General features: G+C 42.5%; 1 protein-coding gene across 1 annotated transcript; it reads left to right on the top strand.

Annotated features, from left to right (window-relative positions):
- Positions 1-1,489: 1,489 nt before the first annotated feature.
- Positions 1,490-19,197, top strand: LOC109998577 (fibulin-7). Its single transcript, XM_020653469.3, has 8 exons — positions 1,490-2,033; positions 4,978-5,140; positions 7,232-7,408; positions 10,505-10,630; positions 10,728-10,865; positions 12,433-12,570; positions 12,953-13,091; positions 15,935-19,197. Exons 1-8 carry the CDS (start codon positions 1,956-1,958, stop codon positions 16,305-16,307), a joined length of 1,332 nt encoding a protein of 443 aa, XP_020509125.2. The 5' UTR covers positions 1,490-1,955; the 3' UTR covers positions 16,308-19,197.
- The last annotated feature ends 362 nt before the right edge of the window (positions 19,198-19,559 follow it).

A 19,559-nucleotide genomic window follows, 5' to 3' on the forward strand; every position in this document is an offset into this window, starting at 1 on the left:
CGTGTATTCCTCCGCGTATTTATAGTCCTATCGGATCTATCTAACAGGATGGAAGGCGTACTCCTCTGCGATTGGTCGGAATAAAGAAAACTGCGGTTCTTATTGGTTCAAATACATGTCAGTCATTTTCAACATCTGTAGTACGAAGTGTATGCGACGTTCAGTTATGTCCTTTGTCAGTTTTAATGTATGACTTGGTGTATTACGCACAGACTGTGAATATTACGCGGTAATAATCAGTCGAGTTATTCTGTTTTTACAAGCATTAAAAACACATTCATTTTTCTCTATCGCCTCACAAGCTTCCTATTTATTTATTTCCTTGTTTCTAAATGACGACACCTTGGATTCAGCTGCTCGTGCACTCTTGTGATTGGCCACTAGATGTAGTTCAGGTGTTACGCCGAGAAATGCATCCCTGCCGAGAACTGGACGCACCTCGCAGGAAGTGTCAGAAAAACTGTATGAATCTTATTTTTGGGGGTCAGATTTGTGATGACAGAGTATTTGAAGTTTCTACTAAATAAATGTTTGGTCTCCATATTATTATTATTATTATTATTCAGTAGACTCGGTAGAAGAAGCATTTGTTATTAGTTACAGTGTTTGACTCTGAAGTGTCTGGAGAGGAAAGTTAAGAGATACAAAATTAGGGCAGCATAGTATTTTCAGAATAGATGCAGTTTGGCAGTGTAGAAAGTGTGTCTGCCACATTTTTGCTTTGTCTTAGGAGGTGTAGCCTTTGCATTTCTCAGCATAACTCCGGCTCTTCTAATCTAAAAACACAAACAGGTAGCTTTGCTTGAACAACTGTGTTATGATCCAACATACACGATGCGCTTCCAGTAAAGTAGGCTATGAGCAGTGGCCATTCTAAAGTCTGTTGGGGCCCTATAGGCTAAATTTAATTGGGGCCATTCCATCTGACACTCTTCTTTCTTTTTCACTCCCATACAGATAATTCCTCTGTCAGATGGGGCCCCATTAGGGAGGTTTCCTACTGTCAATTCTATTGCAGCAGTTTTAAGTTTGTCAGCCCCCTGGGGCCCCAAGCAATTGCCTCTCTTGCAAGTTGACAAGCAGCGCCTCTGCCTATAAGTAAATAGAACAACAGTGTGCCAATAAAGGGACTGTTGTAGTTTTTATGTAGAAAATAAACATTAACCAGGTTGCCTGGTAGTTTTACCCCACAAACTTTATTGAGTAGTATTTGCAAAAATTCAATATAGGCCTAATGGTATAGGAAGTGTTAACGTGCAACAGTAGGTTAATTAATGAGTTAACTGAATTGGAATTCAATACGTTACATGATTTATGTCATTAGAACTGAATTGAAATAAATACTGAGATTGTAAATAACACAAAAAGTTCAACAGTTTGTTTTATTTAGTTTTTTATTCTTTAAGTAAAATACAAATCACATTGTTTAGTTACTGCTTTGTAATAAATAGGCTAGGTATTGTGAGGATGTTTATTCAGGAAAAAATGCAACCACATGAGTTTTAAGTAAGGAGATAATCATTGTTGAGCCTGTCTTATAACTGCGGTGCAGAAAAAAAACTGGTTAATGTTGTATTGAACTCGTCAGAAATAGCTGGTAGGATGTGCACTGTAAAAGTTTGCCTTCCAGCCACGGGGAAATGAAGAAGGAAAAAACGTATCAATGTTTTGGGAGTTTCTCGGTGGGAGGGATTTTTGCTGCAGGAAACTTTAAGGTGGCGTGCAGAGCTCAAAGGCTGAACTCTCCGAGAAGCACACGAACAAGAGAGTGAAGAGCATCTCCGCTCTCAGACACCTGATGAGCATCTTCCAAACTCTCCGAGCCCCGAGCAACGGATCTGCCCAACACATTACTGGTTTTCTCGGTCTTAATCGAAGAACAATAACAATAGAAGCTTTCTAAATATTGGAGAACCTCATCAGGGACCGGTAGCCTATCACTTCGACTTTCAGAGATGGCACTGTCTTTTCGACGCAGGTGTTTGCTTTTGCTGTGTTTGACAGCTGTCCAGGGAGGTCATGCTGCCGTTCAGGTAAGAACAAGTTACCTTACGTTTGTTTACGTAGCCACTTAAGATTTACAAAGGGAGATCTAACACCTGACCAGAATGAATCAAAGAATCGAAAAATGTGTTTTGCTATTCTAAAAACAAGTTAATTGCACCATCTGATTAACAGCCTGAAGTTGTCAACTTTTTTTGCACCTTTTTGTCCAAAATATACTCCAAAGTTTTTAATCCCTTTTTGACCAATCACCCATGTTCCATCTGTTCTAATTGACTGTTGTTTTTATTTTTGCAAGGTTTGTGATCATACTCTACAATTTTTTTTATAGAGAAATTGTTCAAAAATATGTTCTTTGTAGTGCCCGGATATGAATCCTCTCGTGCCTTGTCAGCTGTTGGCATTTCCTCTCCTTTGCTTGGGGGCAGGTGAAAGGATCAGAGCACTGTCAGGCTTCTTCTTGCACATGTCCAAAGAATGAATTTGAATGTATCGGAGCAGGTTGTTATCGTACAAGCCCCCCCCCCCCCCCCCCCCAAATGCCAGTTCAGGAATGTAAGGTATGCTGCTGCACAGAGAAATTGTTCCAATGAGCATGTGATTAATAAACCTCTCCTGAAAGGATTAGAGGCACTTTCCCCCGAGGAACTTTGTAATGCCTTGACAAGCTTTTACACTTCGAGTAACTGCTAGTGGCACCCCCATGCTATTTTTGAGTCTACCCATTCAGGATTGTCCAATGAGCATACACTGCCATGCAAAATATACAGAGGAGCAGCGTTTTGGACTCAGGTCCCTCTGACATCTGCCAGACAGCTTTTGTCCAGCTGTGTAAGCCACTGGATATGTGGTAGTAAGAGAAGAGGATAGAAGAAGAGACGGTGTTAGCTCACATGCAAGTGCAGTGAGGTCTAGTGGAAACTAAGTAAAACTATCCTTCAGTGAAATCAAACACGGAGGGTTATCTCAGCAATACTCAGCGTTAAGGAGAATTAAAAAACATAGAATGAACGTTTCATCTAAATTCTGTAACGGCTTACTTGTAGTCAATCTATATTGATATATGCATAGTGTTTCAGATGACCTTTAACCTTTCATAACAGCAAACAATTTGGGGCAATTTTTGCAGAAGGGAGGTGCAAAAGAGTGTTTTCTTAGCTTTTTAAGAATGAGTCAGGCAACACTACATCCAGATGTTTGCCCCAATAAAAAGAAAAGATGTGATTGTTTAGTTTAGGACAGGCTGAGGTGTTTTCAAAGAGGACAGATTTCTATCTTTACCACAACGTACAAAAAGTAATTTGCGATAGTTCTCCATGTTTCCAAATTTGTAGAATTACACTTGAATAATGTTACAGGGCTGCACGATAATGTGGAAAAACTTACATTGCGATGCAGAAAAATACAGGAAATCAGATGAATAGAGTTTTTTATGTAGTTTTTAGGCCTGCATTAAAAGAAAGTACAATCTGGGGCGTCGGAAGCCTAGTGGTTAAAGTGCACGGCCTGTGTACGGAGGCTGTGGTGGCCCAGGTTCAAATCCGACGTGTGGCTCCTTTCCTCGCATGCCATTCCCCAACTTTCTCTCTCCCCATTTCTGAATCTATCCACTGTCCTATCTCTAAAGTAAATACACAAAAAGCCCCAAAATAAACCTTTAAAAAAAAGGATGATCTGTGATTATTATTATTGAATATTTCAAATCAAAATAAAGGGCGGGAAAATATTAAAATACTTTCTCGGCTGTTAAAACAAACAGATTTATGTATGGTCTGTTTGCCTTTCTTTAGACAGCACAGTGGATGAAGTGGGAAATGAGAGTGAGAGTGGGGAATGACATGCAGGAAGGTAGCCGCAGGTCGGATTTGAACCCAGGCCGCTCGCTTGGAGGAGCTTCCATACATGTGTGGGGGGGGGGGGGGGGGGCGACCTAGGCCATCAGTGCCCCTCAATCGGCCATTCTTCATGTTTCACACAACACTTTTACTTGTAGCCTGTCTCGTCTGAATCCAGAATAAATCCACTTTATTGGAACCAATTAATCTGACTGATGAGAAATGTTTCATGCTGGATATTTTTCTCTCTCTTTGCTGCAACTCCCCAAACTGAACGGACTCTAAGCTGCTGTTGGCCGGTGTAGGTAGCTGTAGCTTGACGCTCCCAAAAAACCTCTCTTACAAGACCACGATCAAAGTTTAAATGTTTACTTCGGTAAAAATAAACAAAAAAACTGATACAGGTAAATCCAAAAATTATACAAAAAGAGAGAGATGAGGACAGAGGTCAAAAGACTGTGTCGCTCCACTCTCTCTACTAGTCTCAACTAAACCCAATTCAGTCCACAAGCCCCTCCCCCTCCTGGATCCAATGAACAAAAATGATTACATGCATCCATAGATTTAACATGATGAGCAATAGGGCTCCTACAGCCGCGGTCTGACTGATGTTTGCATGTTAAGGGGTATTTATGACCTCTTAACTCATCAGCTCTTTTTTGATAAATCAGTTAAATGGTGTTATTTTCTGTCCTGCTGCTTTTCTGTAATATCTCGTCATAACTTTGTCTCACATGTACATTCAAATGTTGCTGCAAATTATTTTGAACCGCGTATTCTGAGTAGCTTTAAGGCACCAAACTAGCTTTCTACCTCAGGTAACTTTCATGTAGTTCCACGTCTCAGCATGTGAAGATTCCCAGGTTGTTCAGGGTCACCTGATATTTTTATATCTATGAATCTCTTTTTAACTTACAACACTGTGCTAATAAGTTGTATGTAGTTTCAGTGACACCATGTTCCCCCACTCTGCACAGCTCAACACACTGCTCATGTTTTATATTTATGACCATTACTCTGAGGTAACTTTTATTACTGCGCTCGTTTTCTGGTTTGGAAAGTCTTTGGAAACGTTTTTCTCAGGACTGATTTTATTTTATTTTTTAAACTCCTCACTCTGCTCATGCTTCACTCACAGACGTGCATGGACAAACATCAGGTGGTCGGGGTGCTTCGTCAAATGGAGAAGTTCCTGAAAGGCCAGGAGATGAGGTTTACCGAGGGCCTCAGGATCATGAAGTCGAAGCTGGCGACGCTTCAGAACTCTGTGTCCAAGTTACCTCAGGCAGACCAGTCAGCTGGTGAGTAATCCACAGAGAACAACACAAGGCCCACCATCATAAATCATCATCAGTGTAATGTTTAGTGCTGGTTTTCACAGCAGACATTTTGACTTGGTATCACTGATAATGGAGGTGTAACATATTTTTGTATGTGTCTAGAGCTTGCTCAATAAGAAGTCATAAATGTATCAGACCATGTTGTAGATTTTCCCATGCATGCTTGTAATGACTGAGGTTTTGCTTTGTAATTTAGGGAATCGTTGTTCTGGTTAGGACAAATCAAAGATTTAATTTTTCCCCTGATTTGATGTGAATATTTGGCCTTCTTCTTTTATGGGATTATATATTCATCCAACAGCGCCAGGCCATCTCCGTTACAGAGCCGGGGTAGTTGACAGGGGGAAGTGAATTTGTTGGGAATGTGTTGTTTGGCAGGTTGACACAGAGGCCAATTTGTTCGTGATGGACTCGGAGAGCAGTCCACACAGCTCTGCGGAGAGTTCTTGGCAGATCAGGAAAGAGCTGATATTTCACATTTACAGCCATGAAGTATGAACAAGAACAAAATATAAGAGGCTCATCTGCTTTATGAGCTCAGGAATCACAGTCGATGTGACCTGGACATCATTAAGGTCTGACTAGGTAAGACTGATTCCCCCTTTCAAAAAACAGATGGATGGATGGATACTTTATTGATCCTGAGGGAAATTCAAAGCATCCAATAGCAGCCTACAAAACACACATGACAACATCCCCGGTCTCCCTTCCCATATGTATATGAACAAAGATATACAGCAAATAAATCAAAATGAAAACCATGCAATTAATAATTAGAGCTATACCAGGAAAATGTACTTAAACCGTGCAGGAATAAGAATAGAAACCTATGCACAATTTATAAAATGAGACTTATACATATTAGCGTAGATTTAGACCAGCAGCATTTATGTTGCAAGGTACAGCGGTGTCTGAAAAGCGGTAGTGCAATTTTGAAATGAGTCCGTACAATCTTTGAGGTGCAATTTTGCGAATTTATTATTTGTCAAGATAAACATTGAAGTGTCAAACTAGACGCTGTCCCTTTAAGAGTCACTAGCTGTTTTCACATATACTGTACACTCCTGAAAATATCTAGATAATTTCAGGAGGACTGCCCTGGAGATTCTCCTGACCTGGCTGTTCACATATGCACCTCACAGCGGGAGACTATCCCTGTCAGACAGGAGGGAGGGGTGGGGGGTTATACGATGCTATAATGAGAATATTTGCCTTTATATCAATGCTACGTGTAGTTGAACAGAATCACAATCTGAACTTAAGAGTGGAGAAAAACGTACTGGAGAACAGGAAACATAATGCAGCAGGCTCATTAGAGCACGGAGATCGAATCAGTCGCATGCAGACAGTCTTTGCACCGTGCAGCAGTCTCAGTATATAAAAATTTCTCCCCCCTCCCATTGGCTCGAGGTGAATTCTCCGGAGAGTATCCTGCTGCGTTCTCACATCAGCTCACTCCGACTTGCTGCGGAAAAAATACTAGAAGGGCTGGCAGGAGAAACTCCGGGTGAAGTCAGAGTGAAAAATTCTGCTGTTTGTATTCACACATGCAGCTCCTCTTGGAAATATCAGGAGTTTTTCAGGAGTTTTTTGCAAGTGTAAAAGCCCTAACTGTGTTGCCATAACAACACTGGATGTACTTAGTATACTGGCCGTTTCCAATTTTTCCCCCTCAGGTTTAAGGAATGGGAAACTTTTTATCACCATCCTCATGATTAACTACAGTGCTAACTTATCGTAAAAGCCAAAAAGTAATCTAATCACAAGGTTATGTAATACAGTTATGTTACATATTGTACAAGCATCACAGTTTCCACTCGACATACTGTAGCTTAACGTTTGGCTGCTGGTAAACTCCTGACTCATAAAACCGTCCGGTTCTGTGCTGTTTGACTGTAAATGAGGCATTTAAACGCCCTTTCCCATGAACGCTCCGCGCTGCCCAGTGACACGTGTATATCCCCAGGCAGAGAATGCCAGAGGATGTCGGGAGGCTTATACTACACATGTGATCGGCCTTCCTCTCCTTTTCTCTCTCTCTCTCTCCCGCAGCTCCCACCGCCTGCCCTCCTCTGGAAGCCCCCGCTCATGGAACCAAGTTTGGATCAAAGTACTTTGTCGGACACGAAGTTCATTTCACTTGCTCCCAGGGATATCAACTCGCGGGATCCGCCACACGTGTGTGCCGGGACAACGGCACCTGGACTGGTGTCGGTGCCGTCTGTAAAGGTGAGCTGCAGTGAGAAATTAGTTAAAGAGGACATATTATCCCCCTCCTCCACCTTTTCAAACAGTCCCCCTGTGGTCTAAATGAAACATCTGTGTGTGCTTTGGTTAAAATATAACATGAATCAAGCACCAGAGGAGGTTTGTGACCCTGTATAAACCAGCTCTCTCAGAACGCTCTGTTTTGGTGTGTGTGTCTCTTTAAATGCAATGACCCCCCCACCCCCCCCCCACCCCTGAGTTTTCCCCGTAGACATCACTCCTCTGTAGCGAGAATGAAAATGGCGGACCTGCGTAAAAGTTTTGTTCTAGGCTGGGGGTGGAGTCCATGGGTGGAGATACCAGGGGAGGGGAGGGGATTTTTTTTTACCAGAATCCCACTGTGACATCACCAGGAGAGCACATTTGAAGCAGAGCATTTTCCTCTGTGTTGTAAGACTTATGCAGACCACAAACAAAGGACTGGATGGATTTATTTCACATTTTGTGGATCTGTAGACACTCAGGTTACCCAGATATATGTTCAAAAACACTGTACAAGTGGATTTTTCATCATATGTCCCCTTTAAACACAATCAAGCTTCATTTTGTCCATGCTACATTTGATTCAGGTGAGGAAAGCGGTCTTACTCTACCAGGATTAGGAGCTTTTTACGTCAATGAATTTCCCCACATGCAAACACACATCCCCTGACATCAAATACAAATTGGTGTAATTTTTTGGCCCAGTTCAGATTATCAATGATAATTAACTGTTGAGGCAACATCTGGAGAGACCTTGAGGCATGGGTGGATTATGAGACAAAGGACCCCTGGGATGGGACGTTTAAAAGGACCCCCGTGCACCCTTCATTAGAGAAAGACTTGGAGCTGTTGTGTCTTTTTTATAGTTGTTTTGTGAGTCCTTGGAGTTGCTGTGTGTCTCTGTGTAGTTAATATGTGTCTTTGTTTTGCTCTTTTTTTGGTTGTTTTGCATCTCTTTGACCTCATTCTGTGTTGTTTCATTGAATTTTCATGGGATGTTAAGAATCACTTTGAGCAGAAGCCCTGGTCTAAGGGGCCTCCTGAGTCCTCGGGCCCCTTTGGGCATGTGCCCGGTATGCCCACTCTGTAATCCATCCATGCATTAAGGCAGCCTTGGCTCGGCGGTGTCTGAATGCCCGGCAGCAGCCCAGGAGCCGAACTGAGCTCCTCACACATCCACAGATAACAGGCGAAGAAAAGAGCCATTCTTCAGAGCGACTGGAGCTCCTCGGCGCACTGAATGAAGCCCTCGTTAAAAAGGCATTAAATGTCTCCGAACACAGAAAAAACACCTGTACTGCATTCCACTGTGGGGTGCCTTACCCTCCAGGTTTCCACTCCCCCCCATGAGTAGCAGAGCCCGGGCTACTGTAAGATAAAGCCCCTCTCTCTGGCTCATGTTTCCCAGGTTCCTTTGACAGCAGTCCCACTGGACGGGGGTTAAGTCCAGACATTATACCCACACCATGGTCTGATAGCACACAAGTATGCTAAGCATGCGATTGATAGCCCCCTTCAGCCTGCACAGAAGGCCCTGCTCCAGAAATTCCAAGTGGCAAACGCAGTCGAAACATGTGCATACATTTATTGACATTCATGGTTAAAACAACAAAAGAAGGTTTTTGGACTCGGCACAGTATTATCCCTGTTCATGTTTTCCAGCCCGGCCGTGAAGCAGCTCTAAATTTAGCAAAGGCTCCCAAAAAAAAGTAGTATTGACGGAGTGTGAAGACTTTAAAGTAAAGTAGAGTTTAAAAATATCTAGCAGAGTGAAGTGGGCCTTTTCATGTCACGGCCCCTGTGGCGGCCCCCCCAGGGGAGGCCAAATAAACATTAAAGGGATTGGTTATCATGCAGTATACTGTGGCCTCTGCACGGAAGCTCAGAGTGCTTCAGAGGCTGCTTCATAACATCTGCACAACTCTCAGAGCCGATGGCAGAGACTCAGACAGCGTGGTGATTTATTCCTTTGAGTCTTAATTTCATTAGAGAGAAGAGGTTTAAGAGCCATCAGGGGGGTCGACAATCAACAGTTTGTATCTTGTAGTATGTGAGTGATGAGTTTTTGTTTTTGATGATGCAGAACAAACTTGACATATGTGTGTTTGGGCAGGGATCTTCTTTTTACACATATTGAGATGTTTCCTGGTCTGTATTTGGTATGAAGCAGTATTTTACCCAGTTTCCTTTTGCATCACAGTTTTGGCCTGATCCTGACATGTGCACAAGCCCGGGGGGAGTTTTCACAAAAACACTTGTAAAAGACATTTGCATGAAAATACGAGACTTGCTATAAACCTGACTTGAGAAGGTGTTGGCAGCGAGGTGCTTTACAGCTTTGTTTTTTTGTGGAAATCTACGAGGACAACATAGATTGCTTCCAGATATTTGAACTGTCGACCTTAAAGCTGGAAAAGTTTTTTTTTTCTTATCTAATTCCTCTTTAACCATGATCCCTAATAGATTCGATGAAGATAAGTACTACTTCCCCCAAACGGAGCAAAATCAAAGGGCATCACTGACCCACTGCTGACATATCGTGCCCACGATGTCAGAAGCAGTGACTCATGTTTAAGGATAATTATCAGACTGGGTGGACACGCACCACGGCTCTCTGAATGGATGACAGATGGGCGTACAGAGGCTATATCTTAAAACTCACATAAACAACGTTTTAAACATCGAGACTCACGTGACCATCTCCTTCTCTTATGCTGTTTGTGAAATGGCAATCTTAAAGGCAGGGTTTTGTAATTTCCTCCAGATCCACTTTTTAAGATTCTGGTTGAAATTGTCTTTAGGTCCTGACAGAAATTAATAACTCATGTTCTCTGAAAAAGGAACAAAGAAAATCTGTCATTAACAGATGAACCGATGTGTGCCCAGCTCTGGTTTAATGTATCGGCTTTGACTGGCCAAAATGGCAACTGATTTTGTGCTGAACTTTAAATTGACATTTGCATCAGCATGACGAATGAACTGGGAAATTTGCACGTGATCGAAAATGAAAAACAAAACTGCAAGTTTCTCAGCACTTTGACTCCTGACCCCTCGTTCTCTCCCACACTGACACAGATATAAGTGAGTGTGCGAGTAATCCCTGCCAGAACGGAGGAACCTGTGTGGAAGGTGTTAACCTGTACAAATGCACCTGCCCCCAGAACTGGAGTGGTTCTCACTGCCAGCACCAAACACAGACAGGTCAGTGCCACAGTCTATACATCTGACACTCGGTACATCTAATAAGTTTAAAAAGTGTTTAGCTGCAAAGCAGTGATCACATATCGCCCTGATGTAGCCCCACCTGAGTGGAGTGTTATGAATGATCCTGCGTTCAGCCGGAGACCCCGCTGCGCCCAGGTGAACCGAGCCCAACACTGCAGCTGCGATGCCGGCTTCCACATGAGCGGCACGTCCGACAACAGCATCTGTCAGGGTGAGCTCTAATTATGTGTTACTTGATCGGTCCCTCGGGGGGGTGGGTGGGGGGGGACAAGGTCAAGGTCTGTTATAGTGACTTGGCAGCTCAGAAGACCCCAGGAAACCTGAGACTTTTTACTCCTTTGTCATTAATATGTTTACAAAGACAGTAATCTGTGGAGCCAGTCTGCGACAAACAAAATAATCCTCTCTGAGGTCACGAGCTGATTAGCCTCCATTTAGGTCACAGTTCAGTTTTTTAAGATGTGAAAGGTTGAGTAACATTTTAAATGAGAGTTTTCAGAGTTGGACTGTCTATAGGAAGTCGACTTGCCGTTTGGTTTTAAAAAATTAAGATAATGCAGAAGTGCTTTAACCTGCCAACTTTATAATAGCCAGCAGACGGTGTCTCGACTGTTACAATTGTATGAAACGAGATGAGAAACTGTCTCTACTTCTCAGATGATTTATTCCATAAACTAACCTTTTCATAACGAGTTCATGACTTCAATCACAAGTTTCACGTCGGGATGTTCCTAGGTGACCAATTCCAACTAGTCGATTTGTTTAAGGTACTAAAACATTCAGAAAAAGGAAGAATGTGCAAAATTAGACGCAGCAGAAATCCAGTCTATCCTGTGTAAATGTGTCTCTGAGTCCTGACTGTCTACAATGAGGGAGAAGCTCGAGTCCCGCTGGCTGTGTTGTTGTCAGAGCCGTGTTTACATGGACGGGACGGCCGGCTCCTCCCCTTGTGTATAAAAGCTGTTTTAGTCAAGAACTAGAGAGAAGAAGAAGAACATACTCACTGATTATTTAGATGTTAGTAAGAGTTTTTAGATCACGCTCATTCTGTGTCAGTTTACATGAAATGTGAAGCTACGAGCTAACTAAAGAGCGCTAACATTAGCATGCTAACACAACAATGCAGACAACAGGTGATCGCAGCTGGAGCAAAGGACAATTCTGTCCGCTGCTTGCTCTTAATGGTGCTTAGTTATGGTGCATTCTAATTCATAACTCCTTCCTGCTGGGTTGGAGGTGTGTCTCTGGAGGAGAGCGGAGGCTTCAGTATGGAGGAGGCGTGGCCTATCAGCAGTTTGTTTTGGTTTAGTGCTGGTGCTCAAGGGCGACATCTACTGGATACAGAAGTTGCACATTCTTTCTTTAAGGTAAGAAAACATTCAGAAATCTGTCCAACTTGAGCACAATTTATGTAACATAGACAAACACTGAATCACAGTGTCATTGTTTATGCTCAATTTGGACGGTTTTCTGAGTATTTTCATACCTTTAACCAATCAGTCTGACTTTAAATTTCCGTTTACTAAAGTGGGAAATTAGTCACGTATGAACATCCCTACTCCCATATAGAGAAAAACAATAAAGCAGGGTATTCTTAAGGGAGGTGGTAACTGTTACTGTCAAGTTGCTTTCAGTGGTGACCAGGATAGAGATATAAAAATGTTAAACCACTCTCTAAACCAAACGTGGTCCCTTGTGGGTCCTAAAGACTGCAACTCAAGGCTGTAAAAGACCTGACATCTACATGCAACATAACTTTTCTTTCTGTTTCTTGCCAGATGTGAATGAGTGTGAAGTGTACCGTCTGGACCAAGGAGGGAAGCTGTGTGTCCACGAGTGTGTCAACGTCCCCGGCTCGTACCACTGCTCCTGCCCCAGTGGCTACAAGTTGCTCCCGGATGGGCGGAGCTGTGAGGGTGAGTGACAAGAGGCAACAGAGGACAAATGCTCATTCACAGGGAACCTGGCTGCAGATTTAGCGAGGTATGCATGCAGGTCCAAAGAGGCATACCTGTGATTCAGAAGGCCCAGGAGCTTCTAGGTATCTGTCAGCCCGTTTTCACCACTTGCACCCCGAAGCTTAGGACGCTTGCCAGAGAAGAGAATGACCTCACCCTTTCCCAGCAGGAGGGATTTTTAGGACATGAGAGACTAAACTAAAAAAAACAAATAAACAGTCTCAGCTCTGCACCCCCCTGCTCAGTGCTGTGGTAACCAGGAAGCAGCAAGGCAGTCTGGCAAGTCTCTCTCTCCCTCAGCTTCTCTTTCTAAGCGTGCCTCTGCTGTTTTGTCTTCCAGATGTGGACGAGTGTTTAAGCCAGCAGCACAACTGCAGCCGAGGCACAACTTGTATAAACACAGGCGGAGGCTTTCAGTGTGTCAACCCGGAGTGTCCCCGCTCTCATGGCAACATCAGCTATGTGAAGACGTCACCTTTGTAAGTCGTACAGCTCAATCTGGCATGTTATACGTCAAGCACCACATCTTCCTGATTCCAGCAGGAAATGGTCTTAAACTTTCAGAGTACCACCTGCTTATTCAGACCCAACTGTTAGACACTCATATACTCATGGCAGACTTTTAAAAGTCAGAAAAGACAGAAAGAAAAGCTCGCTGGCTCAGGTGTGCCAGTGAACATACATGCAACGAGGCAAAAAAGCAAGAATTTTTAAATGAATATTTATCAATGAAAAGGTGCTTCTGAGCAACGTGTTACAGCTTCAAGATAGCAGCTAAATTATGTTATATCAGTCCCAATGACGAAGCTAGCCAAGTGCTATCTGATTATGAATGTTTAGTTACAAGTTTAAGATAGACGTTAGCATTCAAACACAAACTGCTAGCTAGCTTGCAGTTCCTGTGTGTCAAGAGGGAGGGCCATTCAATATTAGAGAAAGTGCTTCATTAGATGCTACATTAGAGTAATATGGATGAAGCATCAACATATTTTAATCTTAACAAATGAGAGGAGACCTCCTGCGCTTCAGTCGCTTCACAAATGGAGGTCGGTGCTCTCAGAGAACGACCTTAGACCTTCAAAATATAATTCAGTGGACTCGTTCTCTCAGGCAGGATCCAAAGAAAGTACTGGAGAACATTAACCCCTTAAGGGATGCAATATATATAGTGCAAAGGACTAACCTTTTCGATGCACTGCGTCTTCCTCAGAGTCAATCCTCAATATTTTAAATCTTGTCTGGCAAATGAATTACCCTCTTTGGTGATCATTTTTGGGAAATTCAGCGACTAATCTCGATAAGAAAATGTAATCGTGTGACAGCCCTCTTTTAAATATATTTAGATTTCATGGGAAACATTAGGTTAACATCTTCGTCCTGATTGGGGCCATAGTTTCAATTGGTGGAAGTATATGTAAACTAACCATGTCCATGCTTTTTTGTCAAACCCATAAATCTTTGAACTGTGGCTTATTCCAAACAAAAACAAAACCTATACAACTCTGATTATTTATGTCACTGTAATATAATCGCTGGTCAAGTTAACCCAACCCTTTGGCATCAAAATCAAAGACAGCCTATGAAAGCATGAAACAAAGTGTTGTTAAAGTCCACCGCACTTTCACAGGTCTTTAAGATAATCTGGCTTTATTGTTGTTTTAAGCCTGTCTGACTTTTTGCCTGGATCATCAGACTTTGCTACTATTGAACTGTATAACAATGTTTTTATAACGAAGCGCAATAAATGACACAGCAATTAGAAATGGCAGCTGTGACTAAAGTGTTGATGTATCACAGAGATGCCAACCGCTTCTGAAGAACAGGAGTTTTGCTCAGCAAAACTTGACTAAAAGCCTTTTCCCCCCTCTTTAAAGCCATGTAGGTCGTCTCCTGGCCAAATGTTTGGAGGCATTAAAGCTCCCATCTCTGTTTTCGCCCGTCGTCAGCAGGCTGCCTCATTTAAGAGCATGAAACACGGCTCTGTGTGCTCCTACTGAACCATCAATCTGCTGAAAAATACCGCTCCACTGCCAGCAAAGTGGATGAATACACATTTAGGAGAAAACTGAGAATAAAGAAGGACAGTAGCTCTGTACCAACTTCACACCACACATGCTAACGGTTAAATGAACGAGCGTCTGATTTGAGTGTGCATGCAAGATCCATTAAATACTTTTTTCATTATATCCATTAATGCAATTCTTGAAGGAAATAGCGATCTGCAACGATTTAAAGCCAAAAGATTTTCAGTGAGAGTTTCTAGCCGGTTAGGAAACAGACTGATGCCTCATTGTGACCTAAAAAAGCGAAGTCCACCATAAAGAGAACTCAGAATTAATTCTAGATAAGTACTTTTTTTATACGTCGTACTCTTCTGCAGAGCTGGGAATGACATCACACCCGAGTTAACAGCGTTCCAGTTGCGAGCCGTCAACAACTCAAACAAGCTACATGAACGCCTTCAGGAGCACCTTTGTTTTGTTAGCTAACACCAGGCGATAGCAAAACACTACATGATAGTCGGCGTGCAAATATGACATGACAACATGTCCACAGATAGATCTTGCGCGATACTATCGCTGTGATTGATTTTATTACTCTTAAACAAAACTTAATTGCTAATAACACTGTAGTGTACAACTTAAACTTTACTGTTGATGCAGGTAGCAGCCATGTTGGATTTTAGCTCGGGCTACTGAAGGTTCTCAGTTTCCATGTCGGAATTTTGACTTCAGGGGGGCGTTCCTGATGATGGATTAGACCAAGTTCCTAGATCAAATGTAACGCACCACGAGGCAAGGCAATTAAAAACATGCTGCCTCTTTAAAAAAAAATCCACGCCAACGATTCATTATGATCTGCCTGTTAGACATTTGAAATGGATAAAGGATAAGAGGAGGAGAGGAGGAGATATCTGTCAGAAAAATTACTAAGGTCAAGATTAAGCACTTTGTCCACAGGGGGCGCCAAAATCTACATTTCCCGAAAGTACCTTAAAAAAAAAGAAAATACACCGATGTAGAACACAAAGATTTCCTTTTCATGCAGGTTAACAACGTTCCAACATGTAATGCCTCAATATTTACAGCTCGCTATGATCCAAGATTTGCGGGCAGTTGACCTCATAAGAGCTGTGCGCATGTCTCACTTCTCTTATGTCACAAAGAAAACAGTTATGAGCACGTTCCCATGGGGATAGATTAATGATGTAAACATTTCCCCTCGACAAAATGGCCTCATTATGTTACGACTGCCAAACACACAGAAAATGGAAAACGTTCTTTAATGCCCGCTGCTTGTCGCTGTTTTTTCTGTCCTGCAGCCAGTGTGAGAGAAACCCCTGCCCGATGGACAGCCGCTCCTGCCACGTCGCTCCAAAGACCGTGTCCTTCCACTACCTGTCTCTGACCTCCAACCTGCAAACTCCTGCAACTCTTTTCCGTATGGCGACCGCCTCCGCCCCAGGGCGCACCGGACCCGACAGCCTGCGCTTCGGCATAGTGGGCGGAAACTCTCGAGGCATGTTCGTCATGCAGCGCTCAGACAGACAAACCGGTGAACTCATACTGGTGCAGCAGCTACGGGGGCCGCAGGAGATCAGCATTGACGTGGACATGTCTGAGTACAGTGACCGCACCTTTCAGGCCAAGCACGTGGCCAGGGTCCATGTCATGGTTTCGCCTTATAACTTCTAAGACTGAGCTCAGAAAGGAGGGGAAACTGGAAGCAAACAGCTGAAGAAGAACGTGTGAGAATGAGTTATTCAGCGCCATTTACCATGTTGACACGACGGCCATCTTCCTTCTGTGACACATTTAAGAAAAACAATCGCCAACCGGTAATACTGCTACATGAAAACAGAGAATTGAAAAAACTTTTTACAACCAAATTAAGGAAACCCAGAGTGCAATCAAGCTTTATTTCAAATATATTTAAAGAGCCATCAGCTAGTGGCAACAGCTATGGTTAGCATCAAACTTTTCTTTTCACCCTCTAATAAAGTTTTTTGACCAGTTTGACACCACAGGAAAGTTGAAAATATGTAGTGGTTTCCAGTAATGCTAGCCAGCTAAAATGGACCATCCTCTGGCTCTTGTAACCGTTGCTATTTAGATGCTAACAAGCTGTTGATGTAGCTTAGCAGTTGCAGGATTGAGTGATCAAACATGTTGTTTTAACTCTAAATATCCATCCAGATTTTCAGTCATCGATCAGAAGACACAGTCAGTGACATTTAGGAGATTGTTTGTATTAAAGATAAAATATGTAGATTCCACCACCAGGGGGCTCTCAATCAAAACTACATTTACAAAAGATGACGGCGATGCTAGCGGGGAATCATGGGAGTTCTCTCAGCTACTCTCTCCCACCCACCGCCCCCACGGGTTAAAAAACGACATCCGTGTTGACGTAGTGAAGATGAACGGGTGAATCCGACCTGAGGAAGAGATCATGTTTACCGACGAGCTAATGTATCCAAGTATAATTTACATGACGTTTTTTATCACAGCAGCTCATACAGCAACAGTACGGCAGCTTTCAGTAGCAGCTCATGCTTCCTTATGTAGCAGTATTTGACGTAACATCTGGTGTTTCCACGGCAACGATAAACAGTCCGTCTGTCATGGCGGCTGCCGTGACAAGACACGTCCCGTTACAACTCTATAATGAAGGATTTCTCTGGCTTTGATAACTTTTGGAAATATGTGAGGTAATGTAAGAACTCAACAAAAAACATATAACATAGGCTTAGTACATTTTTAATTAATTTAGATATTGTAAACATTGTCATAAAAGTCGACATATTGTACGTTTAATATGCATCAGGCGAACCGTGCATAGCAGTAAAAACACTATGATGGCGTTTGTGCTTCCCAGTCTGAGCAATTGCTGTGTGAATATGGTAAATGGGGCCTGAGATAACTGATACTGCGTCTTCTTTTCAGGATTTCATTAACTGAGAAGTGAAGCTGTGGGCTAGAATTTGTTCAGATGCAAAGTTACCCAAGAAAGAGAGAGAGAGAGCGAGCGAGTGTGTGAAACGCCAGATTTAAACAGCTGTATTATAAAAAACAACGGCAGGACTGTAACTGTGTGAAAGAAGTGGACATTGTTGTTTTACTTTAAATGAAAACTATATTTGTTTTGACAGAATTTAAACTCACTGTACGATTGAGACCATAAATTATTATTTTTTATTAATGAGGTCAGGGAGGCTTAAGTCCAACAGCATATTTAGCATTCAACTTATTGCTAGCTAACGTCACATAAGCTAGTTAAATACAGGATTGGTAATTTTGGAAAGCAAGCAAGCTTTGAAAAGTAAACCTCCTCAGGGCTAAACACACCCCCTTCCCCTCGGGACTCCTTACAAGGCCATGCCCTCCACAGATATGCACGAGCGCCACCAATTTCACGGTTTTGCGACCAAAGATAACCTGCGACAAATATCGCAGTGTCTGAAATTTGATATAATCATCTCACAATGTGAATGCTTCTACGATCTGTTAACTAACCAACCTAACATGAAAGTCTCGGCAAGAGCCGGCTTTCCGCTCACCGCCGTGGCAACCTTAGTTCGATCAGGTTGATGCACACTGATGACGCTGCGTGTTGACTTGCATGCAGTCTACGAAACACGAGATACTTCATCGCACAGTGTGCATGCATATCGTACACAACATTATAAGAGCCGCGATGCACAGTGTGGCTGCAGTTACTTAAGTCTGTAGGAGGCATGATGGTTATGTTAGCTAGGATTTAGCTTGATGCAGATGTTAGCCGTTTAGACTAATTGGTTGTTAAAGATGCTCTTATCAAAAAGTAGTTTAGCTAGCTGAAAAATGCTAACAACTGTCAGCAAGTCAATTACATATTTCTTAATGTAGTGCAACATTATCCAAAAGCAACTTCAGCTAGAAAGCCGTGGACGGTGTCACTTTGGTCGCTATGTCCACTTCTTGTATCCAGTCTGTGTGCAGAAAAACAGTTTGACGCTTCTTAAGCTAGCATCCGTCGGCTGCCTTTCACCGATGATGTCTGATTGGTTGTGTTTGAATGACTGAAAACAAAGGTCAAATAATAATGACGGGGTGGAAAAGGTTTCTTTTTTGGCGTCTCTGTTGCTTTATTTTTATATTATAAGTCAATCAATGATCGCGTCTGTGTAGCTCAGGATCACGTCCCCCGGGGCTGATGCACTTTCCCTCAACATTCCCTGTATGACATTAGCGCTCCCGTGGCTCTAATTTATTGGAAATATTGTTGCTGGTTTTTACATTGTTACATACTGTATGCCACATTTTTTATCATTTACCATATGATGTATATTTGCTGTTTTTTTTGTACTAGCTTGCCTCGTTTAACGTACCTGTCATGATACTAAGGGAGATTTAATTTTAAACACTAGATGACGTACCTGGGCATATTTTCTCATTTACTCATTTGCCGTTTGTATCCCAAAAACTTTTTCTTAATATCTGAAATGATCGATGATTTGGCAAGCTTACCAATACACTACACTATGTACCTGGATCTTTAATTGTCTGTATATAACTGTCTGAAATAAAGTCAGTCCAAAATGTCTGTATTTGTCAGATCTACCTCACTTGATGCTAAGCTGTGTGGGCTTGTGTTTTTAATTTAAAGGTCACATATTCTCCTCCTCTTCAACCAGTGTAAATAAGTCTCAGAGCTCCTCAAAACATGTTTGTCAAGTTTCTTGTTCTAAATCCACTCTGATCTTGTATTTGATCATGCCTATAAACCCCTCTATTTCAGCCCTGCTCAGAACAGGCTGTTTCTGTGTCTGTACCTTTAAATATGTAAATGAGCTGGGTCTGAACACGCCCCCTCTCTGGAAGGGCTCGGGTGTACTCGGTCTTTCTCGCTCCATGTCCTATTGTTTACGGTGAGAAGGCAGACTCAGAGGGCAGAACAAGCACCTA

Source organism: Labrus bergylta, chromosome 10 (assembly GCF_963930695.1).
Source record: "Labrus bergylta chromosome 10, fLabBer1.1, whole genome shotgun sequence".
NCBI classification, from domain to species: Eukaryota; Metazoa; Chordata; class Actinopteri; order Labriformes; family Labridae; genus Labrus; species Labrus bergylta.

Coding starts and splice junctions, on each gene's coding strand:
- LOC109998577 (XM_020653469.3), top strand. CDS start 1,956: ATGGCACTGTCTTTTCGACGCAGGTGTTTGCTTTTGCTGTGTTTGACA. Junction 5,141..7,231: donor TCAGGCAGACCAGTCAGCTG/GTGAGTAATCCA, acceptor TCTCTCCCGCAG/CTCCCACCGCCTGCCCTCCT. Junction 10,866..12,432: donor CGACAACAGCATCTGTCAGG/GTGAGCTCTAAT, acceptor GTTTCTTGCCAG/ATGTGAATGAGTGTGAAGTG.